Raw genomic sequence first — 12,458 nt, forward strand, 5'->3', positions numbered from 1 at the left:
TCTAGAGAACTCTATCCTCCAAGATTATAATGCACATCACACAAAGCGGGGTTTATAAGAGACCACGACCAGAATTTGGGAGTTGAAAATGAAGTGGCCACTGAACACTTGTTTGATCAGCATAGGCGTGCTGTTCATGTCAGAGTGACCAACACAACCACACTGGCTGACTTGTGACAAAAGCCGGTTGAAAAATAAGACACCATCCCACAGGACTGTGTGACCAGCCATGAGGAGGTGATGCCAGGCTGTTGTGGCTCTGCATGGTTCCTCAACATGCTGCAGAGGGCTCTGTTTGTTAGATGAATAAATTGTTAAATGGTGGGTTTGTCTTGTTTCTTCAGACTTCAATCATCCAATCCAATAAACGATACCAAACAAGAGTCAATGGCAGACATCTGTTTGGCAAATTTTTAATGGGTGCTGCCCAAATGCATTTTTCTTACAAATGTGGCAACATGTAAGGAAAACTAAATAGAATTATTGCCAAGAAGTATTATCACAGCAAAAAAAACAAAACACCGACAAACCACAAATTTCTTTACTTTGTAACAAGTTTGTATCAAATCACGTGACATGCCATTATTGGTATGGTTAGCTATCATAATATGATTGCGTTCTTTTTCTTTACTTTGTAGAGAATCTGCACGTATGTTTCAATATCTTGAGGCCTATCAGAATATATTTCCACAGATTTTTTTTGCCATATTTTAAGTGTTATCTAATTTTTCAGAAAACTATTTGCAACTATTTTGCTAAACGCTTTCAGCAAAGTCACTTTTCAAGCAAAAAGCTAAAAATTTCCAGTTTCTCAGTTGTGAGAATTTGTTACTTTTCATATGTCTTATGACACAATATATATAGAGTAATTTTAACAGTATTTTTAAAAATCTAATCTGCAATACTGTAACAGCTGCTTGCAGTTCCCTATTGTGTGTAATTTAAACTAATGACCACTCTCCTTCGAGATTTATGTTCGAGATGTCAATACGAAGTGTCTAATGGTCTGCCCGGTTCATGTTTTAGACCTCTAGTGGTGTCATTATCAATATTTCACTGTATACAGGAAAGAACTGAAGCACGTTTGGTGATTGATTTTCATCCAAGAGCAAAAAGGAAGTTTAAAATCATCACAAATTACTACACTTTCTCCTGCCAGTGTCCCTTTATGATCACGGGCCTCTCCTTCAGTGGTCCAGAGAGTATAAGCTATTATTGTGCTCTCAGCCTTGAAGTCGCCCACCCCGTTATCAGCACAAGGCCATCGGCTTTTACCTCAGTAGTAGCGATGCCCTTCCATTAGTCACCCCACCTTAACCCTCGCGGGCGTGCTGCTCTCTCTGGGCTTTTGAGTCTCATCGTATTTCCTGTCCTCTCTTTTGCTTTTGTCTAGAATCTCTTAACTCAATTTTTATTTATTTTTCATAAAACCATTATCCTGGTCAGTCGTACCTATGAGCTGCTCTGTGTGCGTCTGCTATTAATGGCCATTGAGCAGTTCAGCCAGAGCAAATGGGGCTTAAGTGCATTGTTCAAGGTCACATTGTGGTGGTATTTGAGAGATGAGCATATCAAATTTCTCCACCGACAGTACATTATTGGAAAAATCAAGTAAAAAAAGAAACGAACTAGCAGCTATGCTACTTAGCATAATCACTTTTTTGTGCTGGATATTTGCTGTCAGTTCTTTGCTACTTTACAACATGTTGGACTATTGAGCTTTAATATGTGGGGCTATGATGTTTTCAGCTACACCCCGGGTGTCGTATAGGCTGGCATTTTATATGTGGTTTCCTGCTTTGTAGAGCTTTAAATTGTGTTGAAAATATCCTTCATATGTGCTTTTTTCCTAAAGAATTTTTCAGTTGGATGTAATTAAATGTCTAATTACACCCACCAAGCAGATTAAATGATCGTTTTAGTTAGTATGTTAGCGGGATTTGTGAAAAAGTTATGGATGTATTTAACTGTGGAAACGTTTTGGCCACCCCTCATTTCTTCATATTTTGCTTCTAAGGAGCCAGACTGTCCTCTCACTTTTTCAAAGTGGTCTTGAGTAATAGTTCTCCAGACTTTCTCAGGAAACCAATGTCCAAAGAAAGTTTTTCTTTAGACACTGAGTGTGTTTTCACTCAGTCCTTGTACCTGAACATTTTCAGACAAATGTGTTTTTTAAAAAAATTTTTTTATTAAACCTCTTAAAACTTTAATTCAATTCATTTCAGTTCAGTTTTATTTATATAGCGCCAAATCACAGCAACAGTCACCTCAAGACGCTTTGTATTGACCCTAGAATATAAAGCAGTTATTAACACTGACCTGTGAATCATCCAGGCATAAAAGATGCACTTAACTTATGGCAAAGATTCAATGTTGTTTCTACACATAACAGAAAACTTGCTGAATCTATGAAAAATGCTACAGCGAATGATATTAGCTGAAAAAAAGTATTGTTTCCGTAAAAAAAATTTGAGGCAGCTGGACAAATGGAGCATAAAAGAAGAAATGGTAGGCCTACAAAGCTATCTACGACCGATGAAGAGTATCAGAAAAAATCCAGCAAAAAGCTGACGCAGGACCAGAGACATACATCTGGCCCTTCAGCTGATTAATCTGCTGCCTCAACAGAAATGATCTCAGTTGAATTGTCACGGCCAAAAAGCCATTTTAAAGAAAGGGGAACAGGGAGAAAAGCCTGAGGTGTGCCAAATATGCAAAAGCTGCACTGGAAATTAGTGGCAACAGGTCAAATTTGAACATTTTTGGTTCAAATCATTGTTACATCATATGTACAGATGTTGGGAGTGAGGTACAGCAACGAGTCTCTAAAACACAGGGGAGGTTATATCATGTTTGGGGCTACATTCCAGCCAGTGGTGTTGGGGATTTTGTCCAAATTTGATGGAATTATGAAAGCAGAAAAATAACATTTTGATTTTGATCCACCATACCATGGAAACTGTCTGATCCATCATAAACAAAGTGCCAATGCAGTAAAAGCGTACCTGGATAGAAACACAGTGGAACACTATCAGTCATGGACTGGCCTCCAGTCACGTAATCCTGAAGATTACTTAAATAAATTAGAAGAATGCTTCCTAAAAAAAGTATTCTTTGCCTTCAGTAAACATGTAGCAATAATTTTGAGTAAAATGCAACTGAAATCAAAATCAAAGCTTTTTTATTTAAATCAATCAATCAAATAAAATTAATCATTGAGGAAAATGTGCCTGGTATAAACCAATCAAGTAAATTTAATTTGACCAGATTCCATTAAATATAACATTTTACAGTCTACTTATGTAACAAAATTATTTTTTGTAGTGTAAGTGAGTTCAGGCTGTGTGAGAACAAAGGAGATCATATTTCAAGCTCTTTAAAATTGTACCAATTCTTTGTTTTTCTCATTTACTTTATTTCCATATATGCGTACACATGTTTCAATAAATCACCGCACTTTTCCCCCATTTTCCTAGCAAAGGCATGGTGTTAAGGGAAGTTTCGCCCATGCCTGAGGTAATGTTTTTGTTCTTTCATCACTATCACTGTGAAGAAATGCCGTCCTGTTTTCCAAAGTATTTTTGTAACTTGCAAACTCAGTTGTACGTTTTATTACATGCTGTTTATGTGCATGTGCACTAATGAAAGTCACAAGAATTTTGTGGGCCTGAAAAATTATAGGTAACTTAATTTGTCCTGAAAGTAATTTCATTATGCAGGACTTCAAGTTACTATGAACAAAGAAAGTGTGCCTCATAAACCTTAGTGCATCTGTGATTTTCCTCCACTTCCTGCTTTGCCCCGCCCTTTCCTTGACCAGTTTGCACATCCTGCACAGCGTACCTGTCTCGGTGCAGTGTTATCTTGATGATCAGTGGTGGATGAAAAAGGAGGCACGGCTCCGTTCTGCAGTAACCCAATCTGATGTCTCCTTCTCATCCGACCATCGGAGAGGGCTGCTCACGCTGCAACGGCACGACCCTCTGCCTCAGCACTTTTCTCTCTCCCAGTGTGTTTGTGTGTTTATGTACTGTACGTGCGAATTCCGAGGGTCGGCGTGCGCGCGCATGCATGTGTCCTGGCAAAAGCCTGAATAATTGATGAGCAGTGGAAGGAGTGAAAGCACTGCCGGACGGGACGGTGTGTGTGGGAGTGTGTAGAGATGGGGGAGAGGAATACAGTGAGGCAGCAGCCTGGCTACGATGGGCTCTGCAACTACGCCCAAAAAATCACCTCCTGTTTCGGACTAGATGGTAAGAGAGGGGGGGTGTTTGTTATGCGTTGATAAGGATGGAGAAACAGCAGAGGCTGTGCGAATGTGTGTGATGCATTTTATGTGCTCTACTGATTTTCAGCTGCGCAGGGACAGCAGTCTTGTTTTTCTAAGCGTGTTGAGTTGCGAGTGTGTGGGTAGTTGTGGCAAACATACCACAGACTGGATGACGATTGGAGGGCAGTGCCACATTGCAGCAGAGTACTATGTCCTCAGCTACTCTCAGGTACATGTGTCCTCGTGTGTGGGTGTAAGACTGTACATGTTCTTTCACTGTCACACTTTTATTTTTGCTTGTAATGAAAGTCTAACTGCCTGAGTGAAGGTGTGGTTGCAAGAAGACTCCAGAGGAAGTAAAATTAGATAAGTACCTGATGGTAATAGCACTATACGCAGCCAGTCTACCTCCAGATATCCTATCTGTGCACCCTCTCAGACAAAGAGGAAATTCATTAAATTTGAAGTGCAGGCCAAGCCGGGCATCTCCAGACTAAAAGGAAATTTTGTGCTTTGTCACTGTCTGCTATGCTTTTCATCAAGTGTGCGCTACTCTGGTTTAATTCTTTCGTGACATGTTTCATTTACTCTTATCTGCTTGATAGAATTAAGATGTCAGGAGGGAGTTTTCTGTTTTATTGCACTTAGTTGATATTATGTTGAAATATGTTTGGTGACTACGTAGCAATTTCCTAGCAACTCTGTGTCAACAAAACTATCATATTTTCAGTTGGTTTAAAGCATTAGTGGGTTATTGTCAGTGGATTTTACCTCATGAAAAACTTAGATTTCCAAGGAATGTGAATGGATTCTTGGCTGGAGGAAATGAGCCAAGAATGAATGACATTGTGCAAGTCTTTGCAGAAGCAAATTTAACTCAAACCCAGAACATGTGTTCTTACTGCGTTGCAACTTAGCAAAATCCTATTGATGTAGCCGTCAATTTCAATGCTAACGGAGGGATAACTTGTCTGCATTTCAAGTTTAACACTAATGTATTCACAGGATCTTTAGATGTTATTGATCCTGCTGATGAGGAACAGTGAATTTGTGCGTTTTTGCCTGCTGGAACGACCTTGCTGGTTGTTGACCTTGTAAGGGACTGGCAGACTCCCAAGGCAATCCAACCTTGAAAGAATGCTTTGGGTCAGTGTAATGCTCTACAATGATCCATTTGTTCTTTCTGTGTGTGAACCTAACTTAATGTAAGATTAAAAAAAGGACCTTGTTATTTAGCAGCGTAATTGAACTTAAAACGTAAAGACAAATCAAACCCCACCCAGAAGATAATCGTGGCTCGACGTCAGCCTTAAGCAGCTTAAGGCACCAAGCTGGTTGGGCTGAAGACACTCATACTGTAAGCTTGTCTCCTTACGTCTTACTCTACGCTACCTAAAGCCACCTGAAAAGTGATGGATGGAGGGACCCTAACCAAAGGCGGTTCATCGGCTCTTGAAACCAGGCCAAGGTTTAACGATGCGTTCTTTTGAATTTACCCTTCAAGCTTCCTTTGTTTCGCTTCTGTGCCTCTGTGAACACCCCTCACCCCCGATGTCCAAGGCTGAAAGTATTTCAGAGCGAGTCTGAGTCCAACACTGGCTGACGTCTACCTGCAGTGCTTCGCCCTTCTCTGTGGGACGGTCGAAGGAGAGCAGGGCACCATGCCTACTGTGCCCAACCTCAACAGCCTGAGCAAACTGTGCAGCTCCAGCCGCAGCCAAAGTGTCAACCGCGTCCGAGTAAAACGCAAGAGCTCGGTAAAACGTATGTCCATCATCGAGGATGGACATGTGGCGGAAGTCCTGTACCTGATTCCTAAACAGTACATGGAGCAGCTCCCGTACCTCAACCCTAATGACTATTATCTAAGCGAGAGGCTGAACGATGTCGCTACAGGTAGGACAGGTTAAAACATATGGATCAGCGTTTATTAACTCAGCTTCTGTTATAGGCTTTTTATTGTCCAAATAATAAAAACTAACTGTAGTGATATTACCTTACCTCCGTGCGAGCAATAAAACATTCACAATAACATGCAAAAAATAGACTGTGCATCTAGTCTAAGACACTTTTAGCTGAAGTTACATTAGAGTTTATAATTTTTCTTCCTGCTAGCGGCCCTTTTTTTAGCAGTTGTTTTATACAACAAAAGACTCTTATTTTAGCCCTCTATTGCAGTCTGGCTGCTCTGTTTGTGAGTAGGTGTCTCGAAGTGAATTGATTAGTTGTTGCTCAGAGATCACTTTGTTCTAATTGGATGACAGCGTGTGACTACACCTCTTGTGGATTTCCACATCTGACCTGTGTTTCTTTGTGCGAGCCTCACTTGCATGAGTTATCCAATGATTACACTGAAAAAGTCTCACAGAAAACATAAAAAAAACGTTAGAAAATTCATCACCCTCCTCTTTATACTTATATAATTCAAAGCCATATGCGAGGGCAATTTTGCTGAATTTTGCCAAGCCAACGGTACAACAGTACATGAGGAAGTGACATGGTGGCTTACATCAGGATTAGAACATGGGCATTAATACAGATTGAGATTTCCAGACCTTATGCATTCTCTGACTGCATGCCAGGCAAAGTAGTAAAAAACATCATTGCTTGGCACTGAGTTGTCCTTAAAATAAATACTTGCAAACCACATGGCAGCAAGTTCCTTCTAATGCTGGTGTCTAAAAGTGATTTTGAGCTTCCAGCTTTAAGGAAGGTGGTTTCAGATAAAGGTTTACAGAGGTTAGCTGTCAGCTAAGATCAATCAGAGACAGTGACATTCAATAAGTGCTTATATGCAGTAATATATATGCATTTTTTTTTGGGAGACTGGATAAATTCTATGATTTTCATAAGACTAGATGTTTGTAAAAAGCACTCAGAAATGAACAAATAGTCATCCTCTTATTCAGCCATAACCACTCCCGAAGCCTATTGTTGCCTATGATTGCTGAACCCAACACAAGCTCTGTGTTCCCACACCATAAACCCTCCTGCATTATTCCACTTGATGATTGTTTGTTTGAATGTGAGTGGCACTAAGCCTGCTCTCCAAGTGCTGTTATCCAGGGGTCAACAAATATTTCATCGATTCCTCAAAGAAACATGAAAACAAGTTAAGCCCCGTGTGGGTTGTGGGTAAAAAACAAAAAAGGGGGAAAGAAAAGTGGTTTTTATGTTTGGGTAAATTGTTAAAACATTTCTCAAAAAATGCCAATGAAGTTGTTTGTTGGAAAAATATAGTTCTGTGTGTTCAGGGTGGCTACATAACAGTAATGTTAATCTGGAATGGGTGAAATACGCTTTAAAGAAGTGCGCCAGGTTGCACAGGGTTGGTGTTCAAAAAGTTCTCACTGTTTTGTAACCTGTTTTAAAATAGAAGCCGGTGAAGTGCCTGTCATTATCCGGCGAGAGAGAGTTAATTAAGTCTGTCTGTGCTCCAAAAGAGTTTAAGAGTGCATCCTAGTTATTTGTTTTCTCTGTCAAGTTTATAAAAATCTAGAAATCATCCTCCAGTCCACAGAGTGTCTCAAAATGCATATTTAAAAAAATGTTTTTTCATGCATTTATGTGTATGTGCAATGTGTGTCTCTGGTGTCTTGCAACCATAATTATAAAGCCGGAGATAACTGTGCAGCCTGTCTTCACTGTTTTTTACTCCACGTGTGATGTTTTTTTTTTTGCAACATAATCATTTTTGCCAGTTTGGCTGTGGTCTGAACCCATAATACAAATTACTATGAAATGCTCGTATCAGATGATAACAGTACTTAACCTGCTAATTTACAGGCTTGTTATTAATTGACAGTCAAACATGGATCATCCATAGTTGCGCCAAATACAGCAGAAACCTTTCATCCGTGGATAATAGGCTTTGCTCCTCAGGAATTGCTCCTGGCAAGCCTATTGTACCAGGATTGTCCTGCAGCTCCTACAGAGATTATTAAAAGAGTCAAGATGATAATAGGTCCACTACAGCAGGAGCAGTAACAGGATGTTTTTGTGCTGCATTTAGCAGTTAGTAGGTGGACTGCAAACCTCGTAGTGTTCTTTTAGTTTTTACTGGATTTTATTTTTGTTTTAATGATCATACACTTATAACATATTTCCCTTTCTTTACAATAAAAAAGGGTGGAGTGCTCGGAGTAACGTCCGGCAACTATTTATACCATTTGCCTCCCTGGCATGTCGCCCATTTGTTTGATGAGGAGAAAACGCCCCGTGGAAACTGTGGTACGATGATTGGTTTCCAGAAGGTGGCACAGTTTACACTGCAGTAGGCGAATGCATTCTGCATGCATAATAAGCTGCCTGCATTAGGATTTACAGTGGCAGTGCTGATGAAAAACTGTTCCTCGCACATAGCCATAGGAATACGGATTGATCAGTAACCAAATTTGGTCCCTAATTTCTGCTGAGTTACTTTTGGAGTCATAATCTTTCCACGCTGTTGTTTCTAGAAACACTGGACTGGCACCTTGGGCATCAGCAGAACTTTTTAAATTCTCCGTAGAGCAAATAAGAAACTTTATTAATGCATTATACCCTAGTTTGTCAGCTCTGAGTGAAATTGTATTCCAAAATAATTCCATATATTTGATGCGGTTTCTTTTTAGTACAACAAAACGTGTCGCTTCAGTTACATAACACACGTGCATACATTTTTTTCTTGTTTTTGCATGTTGTCGCATCTCTAGCAGATGGGAGTCTTGTTTATTTTGCAGGGTTTTTTTTATTTTTTTATCACAGAGGTGCCACTTCATTCATAGAGTCATTTTTTTCATATGGTTACTTAAGCGACAGATGATATAAGAGCCGGTATGTTCATCTAGCTAGAACATGCTCTCCTGTGCTCTGTGTAATTGGATTCCAGGGGACTGGAGCTCCGAAGATATTAATACAGCGCTCGTGTTCGCGATCACAGGAAGTTTAACCTTCAACCTTAGATGGCCCGTTTTGGTCTTTGCATTGCTGCCCTCATGATCACTGAGATTTTTAGCAGTTAAGGCTCTCACTCTAATTAAGGTTGGCTTTACTGGTCCAAAAACATACTTCCAAAGAAGTCAGCCTTTTACTTAGTTGCTTTTAAAGTAGTTGTGCTCTGCTTTTTTTTAATACATCGGTCAAATACTGAAAGTTTTTAGTGAGCCACTCTTTTAGCACAGCAGGCTAATTGCCTTACTGTAAAAAGCCATTGATCACCACCTGCTGCCCTGTTGTACTGAAACACAGTCTTTGCTGAAGTGTCTGTTGTACAGCACAGTGATAAGGGGGTGCTTTTTCAGAATAATTCAATGTTGAACTTCTTACTTGTGGAATAGATTTATTTGCATTTCAGAATATTGATAAATCGCAGTACACCACCCACTTTGGAATGGAGGACAGTTAGAAATAAGGTTTTGAAACTGGAAAAAAGAAGAAAAAATCTGTGTCATTACATGTGAGCAGGTGTGGGGATTTTTTTTTTGGGGGGGGGTTACTGTTTTGGTCACACAGAGGCATCAGCAGCCACCTGGTTGCTGCAATGAGGAGGCGGCTGACACAACAGAGAGGCTGAGAGAGGGAGCAATAGGGGAAGAGGAGGGAGGAGGATGTGTGGAGGGGGGGAAAGGAGGAGGAGAGGGATGGGAGGAAAACAGGCAGTCGGGAGGCAAACCCCACGCTGTAGCTGTTTTTGAGAGGAGCGCTAAGCAGCGCCCACACCTCTCTCTCTCTCCCTCTCTCTGGTGCTTTGGCTTTCTTTTTTGTGCTCCAGTCTTGACTAAAATAAGGGATCTAGCAGCTCGGGTGTTTCTGGTGATTGATCTTCAGAGCCTTTTCTGGTGCGGATATACCTGGATTCCAATGGTCATGGTCAAAGAAAAAGGTATTCCAGCGGTCATGACTGTGTGTGTGTGAGGTTGTCATGAGTGTGTTATTACGGGATTTGTTTTGCCTGTCGTGCTGTTGACTGTCTGCAGACCGTATAGACGTGCAGTATGTCCATTTGGCTTTAAACTCCAGTGTCTGGCTGAATTCGATTTGACTGGACTAAATTTCTGATTTCCGATTTGATTATTTTTAGAGATTTAGACATATGATGTGGTAATATGGGGGTGGTTTTCTCTATGTGGGTGTGTGTTGCTTGGAAGAAGTATGACTAACAGCTCAGTCTAAATGTGCATCTCTAGCACATCAACATGTTCCCTCAGAGAAGCAGACTTGAACATGCTACGCCCTTGTCGATATTCTCTAGCTGCTGCTGCTGCTGCCTGGGTTGGAGTCTGCTTAATTTGGCTGCATCAGGCTTTATGTAAATGTACAGCATCTGGCTTGTCATATAGGAGCTTGTCAATTAAAACCTTCAGGGTCATAGTTCTGGGATTAAACAGTTCATCTTTATAAAGAGGCTAAATAGTGAGGTAACGTAGAGACGAAAAGTGGAGCACTAGTGTAGGGAGGCACACTGCGCAGAGCTGTGGACCTGCACTCTGTCTCTCCCTCGCTCTCTCTCTCTCTGTCTGCAGCCGTTGCCATGGTGACCATCTAAAAGGTACACTCCATTGTTGTCAGCTGTGGCCCCATTCATAGTGTCCTGTTGAAAGAAAAAGATGATTGTTTCCACCTATTACTGAGGTCGCCCGGCTGTGTGGGCAGAACGAAGCGAAGTCAGGGGTTGTCGTTTAGAGATATTAACATTCCCTGCAATTTGCCGGGGCATGCGCTCGTGAGGTTGACCGTTGTCAGCATGACTCAAGGCGAGCAGCAGCGAAGACAGCTTTCTAGAGTAAAGAAAATCTCCTGTTTAAAAATATTTAGAGGAGCGGTGAAAGCTCTGCCAAGGAGCAGATGACTAACTGAACTCAAACTGGAGTAGCTTTTGTACCAGGAACGAGTCTGTGACTTTCAAACGCAGTGTATATCCATCACACTTCATCACTATACTATACAAAACAAGGTGTCACACTTTAAACCTAATGGACTGGATGTTAAGATCATAGTAATAAGTCACTGAGGCATGTCTCCAGTTGTGCAGTGCATGCTTGTGTAGCCAAACATAGTTCATCATAATTCTGTCTTTTTCCTGAAAATATTTCTACCACCAAAAAAAAAAAAACATGTGCAAAGACTTTTTCTTTTTTTTGGTCAGATGTGAGTATGCATCTGACAGCACATTCGTGGCTGGAGGCGGTGTCCAGCTCTGGAGCTGTTTCCCTTCATGTGGATTTGACTGGGCCACGAGTAAAACGGCTCTCACCACCAAGTCCCCGTGCTGGCAGAACATCCGTAACCTCTGGCTGCCACGTTTTCATCTCCCTTCTGAAAGTTTTTCCATAGACTTAACTCACTACCTTCCTGTTCCATTGTGGGCTTTGTCGGTGACAGAAAGCTTGTCCAGGGTCCTCTAGTTTTTCATTCCTCTTAAGAGGAAGCTATCGGAATGTTTTTGCAACCCAAGCTTTCATCGTGTATTCTCCCGGGATCTCATAAAACAACCTGTCTGAGGCCAGGTGGGCTCGGTACCATCAGGACGCACAGCTGAGCCAATACTGAATTGCACTGTATGCTCAGAAAGATGAATCACAATCAAGGGATTGCAGTGTTAGCGTTTTGTCTGCTTGCAGGCGGCTGCCCTATTTTCAAAGCCAAAAATACCCTTGAAATAGTTTGTAATTTATTGGGTCCATGTGTACCTTAGATAGTCTGAGCTTGAGTTACACGTGCCTGAGATTTGTGTACATTTATAGGCCGAGCTGATTCTTTTACCCTCATCCTCATGCTTCCTGTGCCAAATTGCGTCGGAAGCCCGGCTGACCGTAGCCATCAACACATGTATGTCACCTGGCTCATGAAACGCCAACTCCCACCACTCTTTCTTACACAGTGTGAAGATTTCCTCTTGACATGAAAGTCTAATGTCATGTGCCTTTGTGGCTGCCTCTAGTGATTTTGCAGAGTGCTGCTTCTGCTGCAGACAACTGCAGTGGTGCCTCATCTTTGAAGCTTGCCAGTGTCTAGCCCCTGAAAGAGGAGCTAAACCCTTTCGCAGACATGAGTGCAGCACAGGCTCTCACAGACACTCGCTGTTTGTACAGCTGGCACACAAGACTAGAATACACAGATGAGATAAGTGGTCAGCCAGGAAGAGATGGCCACTGACCCAAAATATACACGCTGAAACAACACGAGTGACGTGGGTGAGAGTCACATG

At 41.4% G+C, this 12,458-nt stretch overlaps 1 protein-coding gene across 11 annotated transcripts in view; it reads left to right on the forward strand.

The window, feature by feature from the left end:
* The window catches only part of ablim1a (actin binding LIM protein 1a), a 41,634-nt gene that overhangs the window by 2,078 nt on the left and 27,098 nt on the right, over nt 1-12,458 (forward strand). For 3 of the 11 annotated variants that reach the window (XR_013101405.1, XR_013101406.1, XM_076891861.1), the window contains exon 1: nt 5,633-6,166. The exons of 1 other annotated variant lie outside the window; for it this stretch is intronic. Coding sequence is in view for 3 of the 10 variants with exons in the window: in XM_076891861.1 (XP_076747976.1) it covers nt 5,932-6,166 (235 nt within the window). In the remaining 7 variants the exon portion in view is untranslated. Of the gene's footprint in view, nt 1-3,950; nt 4,254-5,630; nt 6,167-12,458 lie in introns of those variants that run through there. 7 more of the 11 variants (XR_013101410.1, XM_076891862.1, XR_013101412.1 and 4 more) reach the window with 5 other exon arrangements.

Source organism: Maylandia zebra, linkage group LG13, assembly GCF_041146795.1.
Source record: "Maylandia zebra isolate NMK-2024a linkage group LG13, Mzebra_GT3a, whole genome shotgun sequence".
Lineage (NCBI taxonomy): Eukaryota > Metazoa > Chordata > Actinopteri > Cichliformes > Cichlidae > Maylandia > Maylandia zebra.